This window comes from Cololabis saira, chromosome 11 (assembly GCF_033807715.1).
Source record: "Cololabis saira isolate AMF1-May2022 chromosome 11, fColSai1.1, whole genome shotgun sequence".
In the NCBI taxonomy this organism is placed as follows: domain Eukaryota; kingdom Metazoa; phylum Chordata; class Actinopteri; order Beloniformes; family Belonidae; genus Cololabis; species Cololabis saira.
Genome location: NC_084597.1, coordinates 1,131,931 through 1,151,924, shown reverse-complemented (window position 1 = coordinate 1,151,924; position 19,994 = coordinate 1,131,931). Strand labels below are relative to the sequence as shown.

Sequence of the window (19,994 nt, the reverse complement as noted above, 5' to 3'; positions counted from 1 at the left end):
ACACTACCTAGAGATTTACCAACACCAGCTAGAGGTTTACTAAACACTAACTATAGGCTTTACTAAACAGAAATGTTTTAAGTTTAGTTTTAAAGGTGGAGGTGGTGTCAGCCTCCTTAACCCAGATTGGAAGTTGGTTCCATAGTAATGGTGCCTGATAGCAGAACGCCCGCCCTCCAAATCTACATTTAGATACTCTAGGAACTACGAGTAAACCTGCACTCTGAGAGCGGAGAGCTCTGCCAGGAACATAAGGCTCTATCAAATATATATCATCATATATATAACTATATATATATATATATATATATATATATATATATATATATATATATATATATATATATATATATATATATAACTATACATATAACTATATATATATATATATATATATATACATATATATATATATATATATATATATATATATATATATATGTATATACATATGTATGAATATATATAACTATATATATATATATATATATATATATATATATATATAACTATATATGTATGAATATGTATAACTATATATGTGTATGAATATATATATATAACTATATGTTGTACGTGCATGTCCTTCTTCTTCTCTTCCCCCTCTCTTCTCTTCTCTTCTCCTCTTCTCCTCTTCTCTTCCCCCCCTCCGGTGATCGGTGGGGAGGGGCGGCCACCGCCGTCTGCCCCGTCCGGCTCTGATTGGCCCACGCTCGTCTAATTGGATCAAGTCTGAACTTGCTTGGCTTTGCTGTGGGATCTCTGGCAGCCCGAGGAGGAAGAGGAAGCGAGGTGAAAGAGAAGAGGGGAGGAGGAGGAGACAGTGGTGCGTGAGCGAGTGAGACAGAAGAAAAAGGGGGGTCTTCTCTGCAGCAACCCCTCCCTCTTTCGTCCTCCCATGCTCTTTCTTCCTCTTTCCCCTTACTCATCTGTTTCTGCCGCTGCACCGAGAGCAAGGACACCTGCCGCTCCCTGATGATTCAGCTTTTTGCGGCTCCCAGCGTTTTTGAGGGCGTTTTTCGTCCCCCGGCCACTGCAGTGCGTGGTCGCCCCGTCCTTGACGTGGATACAGTTGTTGCAGCAGCAGCCGGTCCGTCCCGTCATCCACGCCTCCTCCTCCTCCTCTTCCTCTGCCAAAGTGTTCAGGTGAGTGCGCTAATGTTTCTCCACGACTGACTGCGACACGAAGAATATTTTTAATAATGCAGATCTTTATTTTCCTTCTATCTTTTTGCCTACAGATAATTTGGCGTCGGTATTCTCCTGGGGATTTGGTTTCTCGGGAAAAGAAAAGTAATTTCCTTTGTGCACAGGCCGTAGTCGTCTGTCTATCTATCTATCTATCTATCTATCTATCTATCTATCTATCTATCTATCTATCTATCTATCTATCTATCTATCTATCTATCTATCTATCTATCTATCTATCTATCTATCTATCTATCTATCTATCTATCTATCTCATATCTGGCTCATATCTTCTTTCTTTCTTTCTTTCTTTCTTTCTTTCTTTCTTTCTTTCTTTCTTTCTTTCTTTCTTTCTTTCTTTCTTTCTTTCTTTCTTTCTTTCTTTCTCTCTTTCTTTTCGCATGGTCTAAAATTATCTTGAAAATCAATAAAAAGTTGGTCATAAATAAAATGCAGATCTTTATTTTCTCCATCTTTTCACCTACAGATAATTTGGCGTCTCCTGGGGATTTGGTTTCTCGTGAAAAGAAAAGTAATTTCCTTTGTGCACAGGCCGTCGTCGTCAAGCTCGGACTCTCTCAAGAGCTAAATCTTACTTCCTTTTTGAAATACCTGCTCTGAAAAATCGCTGCAGCCTCGGCCTCGCGATGGAAAATGTGCTCGTGGACTTTGGTGGCAGGACGCCGCTGTGCGACGCTCGGGTCTGATAGTTGAGGCATTCGCTTCCTTCGTCCGTCCGGTGGAGAAAGGATGACCGAGGGAATGGAGGACGTCTCTGCAGGGCCGGCTCCCTCCCCCGTTCGCTCTCCTCTCGATAACGGGCCGGTCCCAGAGGGGAAACCCGAGAAACCGGAGGAGAAACCGGAGGAGACGGGGGAGACGGGGGAGACGGGGGAGACGGAGGCAGCTGGCGAGAGCGGGGACGAGGGCGTTAAGGGAATTGCAGAGGGAGTTGACGGCGACGAAGAGGACGAGCGCGCGGGGCCTTTGGGAATCGTGGCCTTGCCCGGCGCCTGCTGCGTCTGCGTAGAGATGGAACAGATCAACCACTGCCTCCACTCCGAGAAAATCTGCATCCTGCCCATCCTGGCCTGCCTGCTTAGCTTAGCGCTGTGCACGGCCGGCGTCAAGTGGGTGTTCGTGGACAAGATCTTCGAGTACGAGCCGCCCACTCACCTAGACCCCAAACCCATCGGCCAGGACCCCATCATCATCTCGGTCGACCCCGCGCTGGGAATCACCGTCTCGATCCCTCACTCGGCTTCGTCCTCCACCTCCGTGTCGCTGACGACCACCATCGCCATCACCCCGGGACGGCCCGAGGTCGTCGTGGAGGAGGAATCTCGTCCTCCGTCATCTCCCCGACTGACGTATCCGCCCGTGACCGTCAAGTACAATCACCCGACCGTCGCCAAGCAGACGACCCGGCCGAAAACCACGCAGGAGATAAACAGCATCGTCCAAACCATCTGTGAGTGTCACCAACTTACTACAACTAAAAACATAAGGCTTTCATTCATTGTATTAAGATGAACGATCTAACAAGATCCACACTGCAAAAACTCAAAATCTTACCAGGAATATTTGTCTTATTTCTAGTTAAAATGTCTCATTTTTAGTAAAAAAAAAATCTCATTGCACTTAAAACAAGACTCATCACTGGAAAAAACAACAATTTTCACCTGTTTCAACTAGATTTTCACTTGAAATAAGTAGAAAAATATGCCAGTGGAACAAGATTTATCTTCTCATTACAAGCAAATAAATCTTGTTCCACTGGCATATTTTTCTACTTATTTCAAGTGAAAATTTACTTGAAACAGGTGAAAATTGTCAAATAACAAGTTATTTTTCTGGTAACTAGTCTTGTTTTAAGTGTAATGAGATTTTTTGACTAAAAATGAGACATTTTAACTAGAAATAAGACAAATATTCTTGTTAGGATTTTGAGTTTTTGCAGTGTATTAAGGTAAACGATCTAGCAGGCCAAAGTGTCAATAATTTCATTGTAAAGGCAAAACTAGTACCGCTCTAAAAGGTTTCAAGAACTTTTCTTTTCAAAATCCCATGTTTTGTAAATCCATCCTTCAAGGTGACTAAAGAAGGTTCTTGACCCGGCTCTCCACGTGGTCCTTGTCCTCCCGCGACTCGTGGCGACTGCAGTGCAGATGACGAGACAAAAGAAACGTGCAAATTCTTCTCCAACCATTTTTCTGGCATTTACAGATTAACCTTAAATATTCTCCACAACGATTTAGATGCACACTGGAAAAACTCAAATTCTTAACAGGAATATTTGTCTTATTTCTAATTAAAATGTCTCATTTTTAGTCAAAAAATCTCATTACACTTAAAACAAGTCTTTCTTTCTTTCTTTCTTTCTTTCTTTCTTTCTTTCTTTCTTTCTTTCTTTCTTTCTTTCTTTCTTTCTTTCTTTCTTTCTTTCTTTCTTTCTTTCTTTCTTTCTTTCTTTTCACTTGAAATAAGTAGAAAAATCAAATATTCTTATTAAGATTTTGAATTTTTGCAGTGTAAGTGTTGTTGAATGTTACTATATTACAAAAATCAATAAATATATGTTAAAAAAATTAATTAGCTCTGACCTTGAAACGGACAGACAGGAAACAGGAAACAGGAAGTGTCTCCTGAATCAAAGCCTTGACTTTCACTTCATGTCATGCATCATTTATTGATTTTCACTTATTCATAAGAAACTGGAACTGTTTCTTTTCAGGGAATCTCTGATGTTAAACTGCAAAAACTCAAAATCCTACCAGGAATATTTGTCTTATTTCTAGTCAAAATGTCTCATTTTTAGTCAAAAAATCTCATTACACTTAAAACAAGAGTCATTACCAGAAAAATAACTTGTTATTTGACAATTTTCACCTGTTTCAAGTAAATTTTCACTTGAAATAAGTAGAAAAATCTGCCAGAGGAACAAGATTTTCTTTGCTTGTAATGAGAAGATAAATCTTGTTCCACTGGCAGATTTTCCTACTTATTTCAAGTGAAAATCTACTTGAAACAGGTGCAAATTGTTGTTTTTTCCTGTGATATGTCTTGTTTTAAGTGTATTTTTTTTTATTTTAGATTTTTTTAACAAAAAATTAGACATTTCAACTAGAAATAAGACAAATATTCTTGTTAAGATTTGGAGTTTTTCTTCTTCAGCTCCAGATTGCAGCAACTTTCAAACGCTCTTCTTCCACGTTCTGCCTCGCGCTGATGAATATATGAAAATGTTACTCGACCTTCTTTATCCTTATTTAACGACTGTGGCGCCGAACAAGCGCATGCTGTCACCACTTAGTGGAGAGAACCGTCATTTATTATTTACATCCTACTGTCGTGCCAGGACGATCCTCCGTAGCTCCAATAACCTAAATGCCTTCGTACACTGCAAAAACTCCAAATCTTACACTGCAAAAACTCCAAATCTTACACTGCAAAAACTCCAAATCTTACACTGCAAAAACTCCAAATCTTACACTGCAAAAACTCCAAATCTTACACTGCAAAAACTCCAAATCTTAACAAGAATATTTGTCTTATATTTGGACCCCATAAGTGAGCAAAAAACTGGTGGGCCCCCTGAGGGGCAAATACAACAATGCATGTGTGTGTGTGTGTGTGTGTGTGTGTGTGTGTGTGTGTGTGTGTACTGCAAAAACTCAAAATATTAACAAGAATATTTGTCTTATTTCTAGTTCAAATGTCTCATTTTTAGTCAAAAAAATCTCATTACACTTAAAACAAGACTCATCAAAGGAAAAAACAACAATTTTCACCTGTTTCAAGTAGATTTTCACTTAAAATAAGTAGAAAAATCTGCCAGTGGAACAAGATTTTTTGCTTGTAATGAGAAGATAAATCTTGTTCCACTGGCAGATTTTGATTGACATACCCATAGCCGGCAGTTTAACATCAGAGATTCCTTGAAAAGAAACAGTTCCAGTTTCTTATGAATAAGTGAAAATCAATAAATGATGCATGACATGAAGTGAAAGTCAAGGCTTTGATTCAGGAGACACTTCCTGTTTCCTGTTTCCTGTCTGTCCGTTTCAAGGTCAGAGCTAATTAATTTTTTGAACATATCTTTATTGATTTTTGTAATATAGTAACATTCAACAACACTTACACTGCAAAAACTCAAAATTTTAACAAGAATATTTGTCTTATTTCTAATTAAAATGTCTCATTTTTAGTCAAAAAAATGTCATTACACTTAAAACAGTTTATGTAACAATCTGAACAAAGAAACCAAAGAATCCAAATCAAACATTACAAGCAAAAGAACAATTAAAGCAAGTATGTTAAGGAAATATAATGATAAATGTTAAGTTTGATTGACATCCACATAGCCGGCGGTAATTTGATTTTATTTTAGTATTTTTTTTATTTACTTAGTTTTTGCTTTTTACATTTTTTAATTTACGTTCTTTGTAATTTTACTTATTTGGAAAAAGAGGGCAGAGCAAATAAGATTCTTCTTCTTCCTGCCCCCTTTCATTCACGGGTTAGGAACGTTTGTGTTTGTGTTGAGTTGTTTGTTGTATTATTTTGAATGAAATAAAGAATAAAAAGAAAAAGAAAGAAAGAAAGAAAAATCTGAAGAAAAATCTTTAACCCTACCTGATTTTTACACCATTGTAGAAACACTGGAAAGGGTTTTTTGTTTTGTTTGTTTATGGACCCCATAAGTGACCTAAAAACTAGTGGCCCCCCCTGAGGGGCAAATACAAGAATGTATGTGTGTGTGTGTGTGTGTGTGTGTGTGTGTGTGTGTGTGTGTGTGTGTGTGTGTGTGTGTGTGTGTGTGTGTGTGTGTGTGTGTGTGTGTGAACTCAAAATCTTAACAAGAATATTTGTCTTATTTCTAGTTACAATTTTCACCTGTTTCAAGTAAATTTTCACTTGAAATAAGTAGAAAAATCTGCCAGTGGAACAAGATTTATCTTCTCATTACAAGCAAAACAATCTTGTTCCACTGGCAGAATTTTCTACTTATTTTAAGTGAAAATTTACTTGAAACAGGTGAAAATTGTTGTTTTTTCCAGGTTAGTGTAATGAGATTTTTTTTTCTTACTAAAAATTTGACATTTTAATTAGTAATTAGCAAATATTCTTGTTAAGATTTGGAGTTTTTGCAGTGTATATATAAAGCCTATATATTATTTATTTATCTATTTATTTTTTAACTCTCACAAATTATTTTGGTTAAAATTGCCTTTATTTCTTGTTAAGTTGTTAGACCCCCTGCAGTTAGATATTTCATTTAATTAATTATCTATATAATAAACATTTAATTAATCATCATATATATATATATATATATATATATAAAATCCATCCATTATCTATACCTGCTTTATCCCTTGCAGTAATCACACTCACGCTCACACCTACGGGCAATTTAGAATCACCAATTAACCTAGCATGCATGTTTTTGGACTGTGGGAGGAAACCGGAGTACCCGGAGAGAACCCACGCAAGCACGGGGAGAACATGCAAACTCCACACAGAAAGGTCCTGTTGCTGTTATATATATATATATATATATATATATATATATATATATATATATATATATATATATATATTTTTTTTTTATTATTAGGCTCAGAAATACTTAAAGAAACACCTACTTATATGCATTTTTTATTGTGGCCATCAAATTTGTAGGGGGGCCCGTGGCCACCCCTGGGTGGCGTCACTGGCTATGAGGTTACTTTTCCTCTTAAAAACGTTTTAAAAAGGTGTTTTCCTCCGGCAGCGACGACCACCACGGCCAGGGCGACCAGGACGTCCAGCCACATCACGCGCTGCAGCGACGGACAGAAAAACTACTGCGTTAACGGAGGAGAATGTTTCACCCTGGAGATCATGCCGGGAAGTACAAAGTTCCTCTGCAGGTAAAACACGTTACAGCAAAAACTCACACTCTTACCACGAATATTCGTCTCATTTCGAGTTAAAATGTCTCATTTTTAGTCAAAAAATGTCATTAAACTTAAAACAAGAGTCAATCTTGAGAAAAAAGTCGAAATGTCGAGAAAAAAGTCGAAATATCGAGAAAAAAGTCGAAATGTCGAGATTAAAAAGGAAAGGAAAAAGGAACAAAAAAAGAGAACAAAAGGAAAAAAAGAAGAAAAAAAGGAAAAAAAGAGAAAAAAGGAAAAAAAGGTCAAAGTCATTACCAGAAAAATTACTTGTTATTTAACAATTTTGACCTGTTTCAAGTAAATTTTCCCTTGAAATAAGTAGAAAAATCTGCCAGTGGGAAAAGATTTATCTTCTCATTACAAGCAAAAAAAAAATTCTACTTATTTTAAGTGAAAATCTACTTGAAACAGGTGAAAACTGTTGTTTTTTCCAGTGATGACTCTGGTTTTAAGTGTAATTTTTAAGTGTAAGATTTTTTGACTAAAAATGAGACATTTTAACCAGAAATAAGACAAATATTCCTGTAAGATTGTGAGTTTTTGCAGCGTAACCTCCCACCCATAAAGTCCTGCGTTGAATTGTTTCCTGTATCTTTAAGTGTTTTGTTGTGCACCTATTTGTTTGTCGATACGTGTCCAGTGTGTTGTGTAACATAAAAGGTGCTGTTTTCTCTCTTTTCCATTGTTATTCCATTGTTAGGTGCTTGACCGGATTCACCGGGCAGCGATGTGAACAAGCTGTACTTAACAAAGTCTCAAAACGTATGTGAACACGACTGTATTCAGTCCCACTCGTCATTCCTGGTGTTTCAACCTTCAACCCCCGTCATTTAGTCTCTAAGAAACGCTGGAGAAACTCCGTTATTAAACCGTAGAAACCGTAGACTTTTGGAAAAGGCGCGTGCCACTCAAAATTCCAAGATGGCGGCTCCTAAAATCTAAAGAAATGTGCTTTTTCCTTTATAACTCGAAATGCCTTGGTGTTAAGCCCCATAAATATATTAAAGTTGAATATAAAGTTGGGTATTGTGGACATTTTGGTACCAGGTACATGTCTGTATCCAATACAGTTCTTGAGATACAGCATATAGAAACTTGTATATACCCAGAAAAGGGAGACGGTGCAGCAGATTAACTCTTGCTTCAAGACGATACTTCACTTTGGTGAAGAAGCAGAAAATTTGGCACAGATTCTCTCCAACATAGACATATAAACGTAGACGCCCCGTCCAGCGCTGAGTCATACGTCAACGTCGCCGCCATATTGGATGTGGCAAGACTGTAAACGCTGGAAACTAAACCTAACCCTTTTTATCCTCTTTTTTCATCTTTTTTTTCCCTTTTTTTCATCTTTTTTTCATCTTTTTTTCCTTTTTTTTCCCTTTTCTTTTTTTCTCTTTTTACCTCTTTTTTCCTTTTTCCTCTTTTTTTCTCTTTTGTTCCTCTTTTTTTTCCTTTTTTTAATCTTTTTTCCCTCTTTTTCTCTTTTATTTCTTTTTTCCCTCTTTTTTCCTTTTTCCTCTTTCTTCCTCTTTTTTCCTATTTTTTTCTCTTTTCCTGGTTTTCCCTTTTTCATCATTTTTTCCTATTTTTCTATCTTTTTTTCCTCTTATCTTTTTTTAATCTTTTTTCCTCTTTCTTAATTTTTTTTTCAAGAGGAAAAAAATGAAAAAAGAGAAAAAAAGAGGAAAAAGAGGGTTAGGGTTAGTTTCAGCCCCCGGGTCTGGCACTCAGAAGGCGCGCCGATATTTTCCAGTGGCCAGCCGCGGTACTGCAACAAAAAATCCCATGTGGCCCAGAAAGCTTTTTTCCCATAGAGCAATAGTAAAAGAGAAGCCTCTAAAACTGTTCACAGGAACCTCCAGCTGTAATCCCCGGCAATTACTAATCTTTGTATTCTATATTTTTAAGTCATGGACTTTATATCCGTCAAAAATGTTTTATAACGGCCAGAAAAGTCAAAGAAAAGTCTCTTTCTGGGCGTGACGTCACGGCTGACGTCACAGCCGTGTCCGTGCATTCCACGGATGTTTTATATTAATATATATTATGTAATTATATTATATTAATACATTAATAATATATGTAATGCTATACATGTAATAATATACATTAATTAAGATATTATATTAATACATATTATATTAATACTCGCGTCATTGCCCCGGGGCATGATGGGAGGCCCCAGAGCATCATGGGAGGTGACTCAACTGCGCATGCTCTATGGGCCGCTGTATGCGGAAGTAAACCCGGAAGTCAGAGATTTTTTCGGCTTATGCGCTGGCTGAGCAGAATGCATTGAAATGAATGGGCGGCCATTTTTAGTCTCCAATCCAGTTTCTATAATACATCCATGGTTAGTTTCCAGCGCAGTCTTGCCACATCCAATATGGCGGCGACGTTTCTACGGTTTATATTTATTTCTATGGTTTATATTATTTCTATGGTTTATATTATTTCTAGGGTTTATATTTATTTCTCCGGTTTATATTTATTTCTAGGGTTTATATTTATTTCTCCGGTTTATATTTATTTCTACGGTTTATATTTATTTCTACAGTTTATATTTATTTCTACAGTTTATATTTATTTCTACAGTTTATATTTATTTCTACTGTTTACATTTATTTCTACGGTTTATATTTATTTCTACGGTTTATATTATTTCTACGGTTTATATTTATTTCTACGGTTTATATTTATTTCTACGGTTTATATTTATTTCTACGGTTTATTCCGTGACTAAAAGTCTGAGACGGCGTGAGCCGTTTCTTTAAAGGTTCAGTTGCAGCCGAGTGGAAAAAACCGGGTCTTAAGAGTCAAAGCTAAACTTGCACTTTGCAGAAAAGTGAACTGAATTTTGCATGAACTTCACATTTCATCACATTCACACGTTCACGCCAGAAAAAACCATTAGAGTCAGGGGTTTTTCCTGAAGGTAAGAATAAAACTGCACTGCAAAAACAAGAATATTCGTCTTATTTCTAGTTAAAATGTCTCTTTTTTTTCTCTCTCTTTTTAGTCAAAAAATCTCATTACACTTAAAACAAGACTCACTGGAAAAAAACAACAATTTTCACCTGTTTCAAGTAGATTTTCACTTAAAACAAGTAGAAAAATCTGCCAGTGGAACAAGATTTATCTTCTCATTACAAACAAAAACATTTTTAAGTGTAATGAGATATTTTTTGACTAAAAATGAGACATTTTAACTAGAAATAAGACAAATATTCTTGTAGATTTGGAGTTTTTGCAGTGTAATCCTATAAAACAAACCGAAGGTCTGAGATATTTAATCCAACACCAGTGATGACGGTTGTGGGTTTTACTCTTGTATAAACTAACACCCTCTTTCTTTCTTTCTTGTCTTTCTTTCTTTCTTTCTTTCTTTCTTTCTTTCTTTCTTTCTTTCTTTCTTTCTTTCTTTCTTTCTTTCTTTCTTTCTTTCTTTCTTTCTTTCTTTCTTTCTTTCTTTTCTTTTCTTTTCTTTTCTTTTCTTGTTTTTCCCACTCAGGTGTCCAAATGAATTTACTGGTGATCGCTGCCAAAACTATGTAATGGCCAGTTTTTACAGTACGTTATTTCTCTTACTTCTTTCTTTCAAACAAACACCTTAAATGAGGATTTATATTAATGATTTAAATCAGGAGTCGGAAACTCAAAATGTTGAAATATTGGATCAAAAACACAAAGAACTAATATGTTCTTTCTTTCTTTCTTTCTTTCTTTCTTTCTTTCTTTCTTTCTTTCTTTCTTTCTTTCTTTCTTTCTTTCTTTCTTTCTTTCTTTCTTTCTTTCTTTCTTTCTTTCTTTTTTGTTCTTTCTTTCTTTCTTTTTTTCGTTCTTTCTTTCTTTCTTTTTTCCTTCTTTCTTTATTTTCCCTTCTTTCTTTCTTTTTTCGTTCTTCCTTTCTTTCTTTTTTCCGTCTTTCCTTCTTTCTTTCTTTCTTTCTTTTTTCCGTCTTTCCTTCTTTCTTTCTTTCTTTTGTTTCTTTCTTTCTTTCTTTCTTTCTTTCTTTCTTTCTTTCTTTCTTTCTTTCTTTCTTTCTTTCTTTCTTTCTTTTTTCCGTCTTTCCTCCTTTCTTTCTTTCTTTCTTTCTTTCTTTTTTCCTTCTTTCTTTCTTTTCCCTTCTTTCTTTCTTTTTTCGTTCTTTCTTTCTTTTTTCCGTCTTTCCTTCTTTCTTTCTTTCTTTCTTTCTTTCTTTCTTTCTTTCTTTCTTTCTTTCTTTCTTCTTTTCTTTCTTTCTTTCCTTCTTTCTTTCTTTCCTTTTTTTGTTCTTTCTTTCTTTCTTTTTTTTCGTTCTTTCTTTCTTTCTTTCTTTCTTTCTTTCTTCTTTTCTTTCTTTCTTTCTTTCTTTCTTTCTTTCTTTTTTCCGTCTTTCCTTCTTTCTTTCTTTCCTTTTTTTGTTCTTTCTTTCTTTCTTTTTTTTCGTTCTTTCTTTCTTTCTTTCTTTCTTTCTTTCTTTCTTTCTTTCTTTCTTTCTTTCTTTCTTTCTTTCTTTCTTTCTTTCTTTCTTTCGTTCTTTCTTTCTTTCTTTCTTTCTTTCTTTCTTTCTTTCTTTCTTTGAAAATTGTTGTTTTTTCCAGTGATGAGTCTTGTTTTAATGAGATTTTTTTGACTAAAAATGAGACATTTTAACTAGAAATAAGACACATATTCCTGTTAAGATTTTGAGTTTTTGCAGTGTAAATATCAGCGCACATTTGGACATTTGGATTGTTTGTTAAATGTCCAGCTCTTTTTCTTACAGATTAGGGACAGTTTTCTTTTTAGAAATGTTGTTTGTGTTTGTTTTGTTCTGAATCTGAATTTTTAAAGAATTATTGTCCTATTTTTCAGAAGCGGAGGAGCTGTATCAAAAACGTATTTTAACAATAACAGGAATCTGCATTGCCCTCCTAGTCGTTGGAATCATGTGTGTGGTCGCCTACTGCAAAACAAAGTAATTAAGAACACATTTATTTGCTTTATATCAGAATTATACACACACACACACACACACACACACACACACACACACACATTCTTGTATTTGCCCCTCAGGGGGCCCACCAGTTTTTTGCTCACTTATGGGGTCCAAACTTTCCACGCTGCAAAACCCTCAAAATCTTAGCAAGATCTTAACAACCTTAAAACAAGAGTCATTACCAGAAAAATTACTTGTTATTTGACAATTTTCACCTGTTTCAAATAAATTTTCACTTGAAATAAGTAGAAAAATCCGCCAGTGGAACAAGATTTATCTTCTTATTACAAGCAAAATAATCTTGTTCCACTGGCAGATTTTTCTACTTATTTCATTTTTTTTAATTAAACATTTTAACTAGAAATAAGACAAATATTCCGGTTAAGATTTTGAGTTTTTGCAGTGTAATATAGGATATGGATGTTGGATGTGGGTATTTTCACTGATGAGTTTGTTCCCAAACAGGAAGCAGAGGAAGAAACTCCAAGAGCGCCTGAGACGGAGTCAGAGGAACAAGAGAAAGACTAAAACCGGTAACGGTTCTAATCCCGGTAACGGTTCTAATCCCGGTAACGGTTCCAACCGACGAACCTCGACCGCAGGACGTCGGACTTCCAGTCTTCCTCTCCAAGAGCTGAAGCAAAACAATGTAAGGTTAATTATAATAATAAAGTTAATTCAAAACTGCTTCACCAAAGTCTGTAGACCAGGGCTCGTTAGCGCCGCCCTACTGGCTCCTGGAGCTTTTGACTTTTTTCTCAACATTTCGACTTTTCTCGACATATAGACTTTTTTGCCGAAATTTCGACTTTTTTCTCGAAATTTTGACTTTTTCCTCGACATTTCGACAACAAATTTTTTATTTTTTTTTGTTTATCTCGACATTTTAACTTTTTTCTCAAAATTTCGACTTTTTTCTCAACATTTGGACTTTTTTCTCAACATTTAGATTTTTTTCTCGAAATTTTGACTTTTTCCTCGACATTTCGACAACAATTTTTTTTAAAATTATATATACATATATATGTATATAATGACCTTTTTTTTGCTTTTTTTCCTTCTTTCTTTCCTTTTTTTCTTCCTTTTTCCTTTCCTTTTTAATCTCGACATTTTAACTTTTTTCTCGAAATTTTGACTTTTTTCTCGACATTTCAACTTTTTTCTCGAAGTGCATAATGAAAACAAAAATCTCCCCCCAGTTCTAACTATTATTGAAACATGCAGCATGTGTTGTCTTCATTCTAAGGCTGATATAAGACATTTTTTGCGGCTCCAGAATTATTAGTTTTTTGTGTTTTTTTTGTCCAATACGGCTCCTCAGTCCTAACTGTTTTAAACTCATGTTAATCATCAACCTGGTTTCTTTATCTCTTTTTTTACAGCCATGTAACGGGACGGCAATGCAGCCTGAAACTGAAGAGACGGAATCAACTTTCCCCTCGAGCAAATACACGCCTGGAATCGAACCCACAACCTTCACCCACGTCAGCCAAAGGTGAGAGGAAACATCACGCAGAGACTTTTAGTTCACGTTTCCACGTAGACGGTATTTACAAAAGAGGATATTTCCCCCTCTACGTTTTGAAAAATACCATCATTTCCACGAACAGGCATAAATACGCTGGTAAATACGGCTAAGGTTGCTTTCTCAACATTTCAACTTTTTTCCTCAACATTTCGACTTTTTTCTCGACATTTCGTCTTTTTTCTCAACATTTCATCTTTTTGCTCAACATTTCAACTTTTTTCCTCAACATTTCGACTTTTTTCTCAACATTTCAACTTTTTTCCTCAACATTTCGACTTTTTTCTCGACATTTCGTCTTTTTTCTCAACATTTCATCTTTTTGCTCAACATTTCGACTTTCTCAAAATTTCAACTTTTTTATCGACTCTTTTCTCAAAATTTCGACTCTTCTCAAAATGTAATTTTTTTGTCAAAATTTTGACTTTTTTCTCAAAATTTAGACTTTTTTCTCAAAATTTAGACTTTTTTCTCAAAATTTAGACTTTTTTCTCGACTTTTTTCTCAAAATTTCTAAAAATTTTTCAAAAACTGATATTTCCCCCTCTACGTTTTGAAAAATACCATCATTTCCACGAACCCGCATACATACGCTGGTAAATACGGTAGAGGTTGCTTTCTCAACATTTCGACTTTTTTCTCGCCATTTCGTCTTTTTTCTCAAGATTTCATCTTTTTGCTCAAAATTTCGACTTTCTCAAAATTTTGACTTTTTTATTGACTCTTTTCTCAAAATTTCGACTTTTTTCAAAATGTAATCTTTTTTCTCGACATTTCGACTTTTTTCTCAAAATTTCTCAAAAACGGATATTTCCCCCTCTACGTTTTGCAAAATACAGTCATTCACACGAACCCGCATAAATAACTCTGTCCTCGTGTAAATAAATCTTGTTCCACTGGCAGATTTTTCTACTTATTTCAAGTGAAAATTTACTTGAAACAGGTGTAAATTGTCAAATAACAAGTTATTTTCTGGTAATGACTCTTTTTTTAAGTGTAATGAGATTTTTTGACGAAAATAAAAGAGACATTTTAACTAGAAATAAGACAAATATTCCTGGTAAGATTTTGACTTTTTGCAGTGTAATCGCTTCATCGTCAAGTTGCTTTTGGGGCCAAAGTGTTTCTGTTTTTTCTCGTGTCTTTGCTGCAGATTTGAATCTTCAACCAAAAGCCTGACTGGACTGTGTTCCGAGTCGGAGACGTTAGCCACGAGTCCGGGATCTCCCACGACGCCGGGATCTCCCACGACGCCGGGATCTCCCGAGACGCCGGGATTTTCTCCGTCCGAGACGTCGGCGCCGCCGACCAGTCTGGCGATCTCCGTGGACGAGGACGACCGGCCGTTGCTGCCGACGAACCCGTTCCGGCCGCACAGTGCAGCAGGTTAACTCGTCTTTTCAAGACGATACTTCACTTTCGTAAAGAAGCAGAACATTTGGCACAGATACCACTCAAAATTCCAAGATGGCGGCCCCTAAAATCTAAGATGTCCGCCCAAAAACGTGCTCTTTCCTTTATAACTCGAAATGCCTTGGTTTTAAGCACCATAAATATATTAAAGTTGAATATAAAGTTGGGTATTGTGGACATTTTGGTACCAGGTACATGTCTGTATCCAATACCGCTCTAGAGATACAGTATATAGAAACTTTTAAATACCCGGAAAAGTGAGAATTTTGTACCACTCAAAATTCCAAGATGGCGGCCCCTAAGATCTAAGACGCCGCCATATTGGATGTAGCAAGACTGCGCTGTAAACTAACCCTAACCCTTTTTTTTCATCCTTTTTTCTCAGTTTTCATTTTTTCCCTCTTTTTTTCATCTTTTTTCCTCTTTTTTATCCTTTTTTCCATCTTTTTTCTGTTTTTTTTTTCTTCATTTTTTCACCTTTTTTTCCTTTTTTTCCCCTCCTTTTTTCCTCTTTGTTCCTCTTTTTTCCTTATTTTCATAAAGCCCCTTTCTACAAAGAAATGTACGTTTTACATCTAATTTATTCATTCACACACTCACAAATTAGTGCAGCAGGTTTACTCATTTTTTCAAGACGATACTAAATTCCAAGATGGCATTCCCTAAAATCTAAGATGTCCGCCCGAAAACGTGCTCTTTCCTTTATAACTCGAAATGCCTTGGTTTTAAGCCCCATACATATATTAAAGTTGAATATAAAGTTGGGTATTGTGGACATTTTGGTACCAAGTACATGTCTGTATCCAATACAGTTCTTGAGATACAGCATATAGAAACTTGTATGGAAAAGTGAGAATTTTGTACCACTCAAAATTCCAAAATGGCGCCCCCTAAAATCTAAGATGTCCCCCTAAAAATGTGCTTTTTCCTTTATAATCCTTTATAATCACTTTGGTAAAGAAGCAGAACATTTGGCACAGATTCTCTCCAAGGTTTACAAAATTCTCACTTTTCCAGGTATATATTTCAAGAATTGTATTGGATAAAGACATGTACTTGGTACCAAAATGTCCACAATACCCAACTTTATATTCAACTTTAATATATTTATGGGGCTTAAAACCAGGGCATTTCGAGTTATAAAGGAAAAAGCAGGTTTTCGGGTATAAGTTTCTATATGCTGTATCTCAAGAACTGTAATGGATACAGACATGTACTTCGTACCAAAATGTCCACAATACCCAACTTTATATTCATCCTTAATATATTTATGGGGCTTAAAACCAAGGCATTTCGAGTTATAAAGGAAAAAGCATGTTTTTGGGCGGACATCTTAGATTTTAGGGGCCGCCATCTTGGAATTTTGAGTGTTATCTTTGCCAAATGTTCTGCTTCTTTACCAAAGTGAAGTATTGTTTCACTAATCTGCTGTACTACAACAATACCAATGATTGCAGCGCCGAAAGAGTAACTTTGCTGCGTTTCTTGGAAAGCAGTAGCGGCGGGATGCTAACGAGCGAAACTGAGGACACGTCCTTCTTTACGGCAGAAAGATTTACGGCGTTTTGGGCTTCGGACGGCGGCAGGAATAACCCGGCGGCGCCAAACGACGACCTGCAAGTGAAACCGTCAAGTCTGACCATCAAACAAGATCCAATTGCTGTAAAAATGAAAAGAAATAGCTTAAACACTGCAAAAACTCCAAATCTTACCAGGAATATTTGTCTTATTTCACAAAATTTTGACTTTTTTCTCGACATTTCGACACTGGCAGATTTTTCTACTTATTTCAAGTGAAAATTTACTTGAAACAAGTGAAAATTGTCAAATAAGTTATTTTTCGGGAAATTACTCTTGTTTTAAGTGTAATGAGATTTTTTGACTAAAAATGAGACATTTTAACTAGAAATAAGACAAATATTCCTGGTAAAATTTTGAGTTAAATTGCAGTGAAATCCTTTATGGCGAAGGGGGTAAATTACAAGTCTTCACTAGAAAAAACGTTACTTTCTATAAATTAATTGCTGTATAAAGACTTTTAAAGATAAATTAATAAAATTAAACTTATTTTAGTGACGTAGTGAATAAAGAGTTTTATAAAAGCGATGTAGAAATTTGTTCATGTGTTTCAGGTAAAGTGCCATACGCTAGTATGTAGCAACACTGCAAAAACTCCAAATCTTAACAAGAATATATGTCTTATTTCAAGTTAAAAATGTCTAATTTTTAGTCAAAAAAATCTCATTCCACTTAAAACAAGTCTCATCACTGGAAAAAACAACAATTTTCACCTGTTTCAAGTAGATTTTCACTTAAAATAAGTAGAAAAATCTGCCGATGGGACAAGATTTTTTTCTCCAGATTTTGACTTTTTTCTCAAAAAGATTTTTTTGCTTGTAATGAGAAGATAAATCTTGTTCCACTGGCAGATTTTTCTACTTATTTCAAGTCAAAATTTACTTGAAACAGGTGAAAATTGTCAAATAACAAATTACTTTTCTGGTAATTACTCTTGTTTTAAGTTTAATGATATTTTTTGACTAAAAATGAGACATTTTAACTAAAAATAAGACAAATATTCCTGGTAAGATTTTGAGTTTTTGCAGTGCAGAGAATATTTGAGAGCAGAAAAATTTCAATGGTGCCTTTTTTTTAGTAAACGCTTCTGAAATAATACGGCAAACTGGGCTAAATATCAGCGTCCCAACGTTTTGTAAATTTGATGTGCATGTTGTGAAAGAATAATGAGCATGTTGCCGTTTCACACTGAAAAAACTCAAAATCTTACCAGGAATATTTGTCTTATTTCTAGTTAAAATGTCTCATTTTTAGTCAAAAAATCCCATTACACTTAAAACAAGACTCATTACTGGAAAAAACAACAATTTTCACATGTTTCAAGTAGATTTTCAATTAGAATAAGTAGAAAAATCTGCCAGTGGAACAAGATTTTGTTGCACTGCAAAAACTCAAAATTTTACCAGGAATATTTGTCTTATTTCTAGTTAAAATGTCTCATTTTTAGTTAAAAAAAATCTCATTACACTTAAAACAAGAGTCATTACCAGAAAAATTACTTGTTATTTGACCATTTTCACCTGTTTCAAGTCAATTTTCACTTGAAATTAGTAGAAAAATCTGCCAGTGGAACAAGATTTATCTTTGCATTACAAGCAAAAAAATCTTGTTCCACTGGCAGATTTTTCTACTTATTTCAAGTGAAAATTGACTTGAAACAGGGGAAAATTTTAGTTTTTTTTCCAACATTTCAAATTTTCTCGACATTTCGATTTTTTTCTCAAAATTTCGACTTTTTTCTTGACAAGTTATTTTTCTGGTAACGACTCTTGTTTTAAGTGTAACGAGGTTTTTGACTAAAATGAGACATTTTAACTAGAGATAAGACAAATATTCCTGGTAAGATTTTCAGTTTTTGCAGTGCTCACTTTTACGACGTGGAATAACCTTTTTTTTTTTTTCTTTTTCTGAATATTTTCTGAATATTTGTGATCAAGTTTCTAAAAACAGTCGATGTTCTGCCCCATCCGTGTTTTAATGGTTTCTGTATTCTGTATTTTATATTTAAATTATGTTATTTATTGTCATTTTTTATTGATAATTTGAGTTAGTCTATACATTTATACTTAAAGATGATTTAAAAGTTGAAAGCTTTATTGCTCTTCTATCCTAATGCTTGGTATCACTAAAAATAAAAATAGCCGCTTGCATATTTTGTCGCTTATATGATTAGTTTCACTTAGAATGTATTATATTATATTATAATATGTTATTAGATCTAGGAGTGAATTAAGATAAATACACCATGAAAACCTGCAGTTGTTGTTTCTCATTTAATACTAAGAAACTGGGTGTTTTGTGAAAGTCGAGAATGAGAAAAAAGTTGAAATGTCAAGACAAAAGTCGAAATGTTGAGATTAAAAAGGAAAGGAAAAAGGGAGAAAAAAAGGAAAAAAAGAAGAAAGGAGAAAAAAGGGAAAAAAGAACAAAAAGGAAAAAGAGAAGAAAAAAAGGAAGAAAAGAAGAAAAAAAAGGTCAAACATTTTTTTTAAACCTCCAGGAGCCACTAGGGCGGCGCTAAAGAGCTGCGGGTTGACGAGCCCTGGTGTAAGGGAAAGTCAGAAAGTAAAAAAACTATAAATAAGCCTAAGGAAGAGGAGGGGATGAATCATAATCCCAACCCGGTAATCCTAATCCTAACCGGTAATCCTAATCCTAACCTGGTAATCCTAACCCCAACCCGGTAATCCTAATCCTAACCTGGTAATCCTAATCCTAACCTGGTAATCCTAATCCTAACCCAGTAATCCTAATCCTAACCCGGTAATCCTAATCCTAACCCGGTAATCCTAACCCCAACCCGGTAATCCTAATCCTAACCTGGTAATCCTAATCCTAACCCCAACCCGGTAATCCTAATCCTAACCCGGTAATCCTAACCCCAACCCGGTAATCCTAATCCTAACCTGGTAATCCTAATCCTAACCTGGTAATCCTAAACCCAACCCGGTAATCCTAATCCTAACCTGGTAATCCTAATCCCAACCTGGTAATCATAATCCTAATCCTAACCCCAACCTGGTAATCCTAATCCCAACCTGGTAATCCTAATCCTAACCTGGTAATCCTAAACCCAACCCGGTAATCCTAATCCTAACCTGGTAATCCTAATCCCAACCTGGTAATCATAATCCTAATCCTAACCCCAACCCGGTAATCCTAATCCTAACCTGGTAATCCTAATCCTAACCTGGTAATCCTAAACCCAACCCGGTAATCCTAATCCTAACCTGGTAATCCTAATCCCAACCTGGTAATCATAATCCTAATCCTAACCCCAACCTGGTAATCCTAATCCTAACCCGGTAATCATAATCCTAATCCTAACCCCAACCCGGTAATCCTAATCCTAACCTGGTAATCCTAATCCTAACCTGGT

The 19,994-nt window shown here is 35.4% G+C and overlaps 1 protein-coding gene across 3 annotated transcripts; it reads left to right on the top strand.

Annotated features, from left to right (window-relative positions):
• The first annotated feature begins 839 nt into the window (after positions 1 to 839).
• Positions 840 to 18,088, top strand: LOC133454883 (pro-neuregulin-1, membrane-bound isoform-like). 3 transcript variants are annotated; one of them, XM_061733599.1, is made up of 10 exons: positions 840 to 1,146; positions 1,242 to 1,293; positions 1,676 to 2,659; positions 6,965 to 7,103; positions 10,648 to 10,706; positions 12,036 to 12,075; positions 12,565 to 12,748; positions 13,482 to 13,594; positions 14,778 to 15,010; positions 16,534 to 18,088. In XM_061733599.1, exons 3-10 carry the CDS (start codon positions 1,939 to 1,941, stop codon positions 16,548 to 16,550), a joined length of 1,506 nt encoding a protein of 501 aa, XP_061589583.1. In that variant the 5' UTR covers positions 840 to 1,146; positions 1,242 to 1,293; positions 1,676 to 1,938; the 3' UTR covers positions 16,551 to 18,088. The 3 variants fall into 3 exon arrangements, with proteins under 3 accessions (XP_061589583.1, XP_061589582.1, XP_061589581.1); XM_061733598.1 differs by having other exon boundaries at positions 11,973 to 12,075; XM_061733597.1 differs by lacking the exon at positions 10,648 to 10,706 and adding an exon at positions 7,834 to 7,895 and having other exon boundaries at positions 11,973 to 12,075.
• The last annotated feature ends 1,906 nt before the right edge of the window (positions 18,089 to 19,994 follow it).

What these genes read in the sequence shown, in the direction of transcription:
- LOC133454883 (XM_061733597.1), top strand. Translation starts at nt 1,939, where the DNA reads ATGACCGAGGGAATGGAGGACGTCTCTGCAGGGCCGGCTCCCTCCCCC. An exon ending in ACTTAACAAAGTCTCAAAAC is followed by an intron (nt 7,896 to 11,972) that starts GTATGTGAACAC and finishes CCTATTTTTCAG; the next exon opens with AAGCGGAGGAGCTGTATCAA. An exon ending in GTCGCCTACTGCAAAACAAA is followed by an intron (nt 12,076 to 12,564) that starts GTAATTAAGAAC and finishes GTTCCCAAACAG; the next exon opens with GAAGCAGAGGAAGAAACTCC.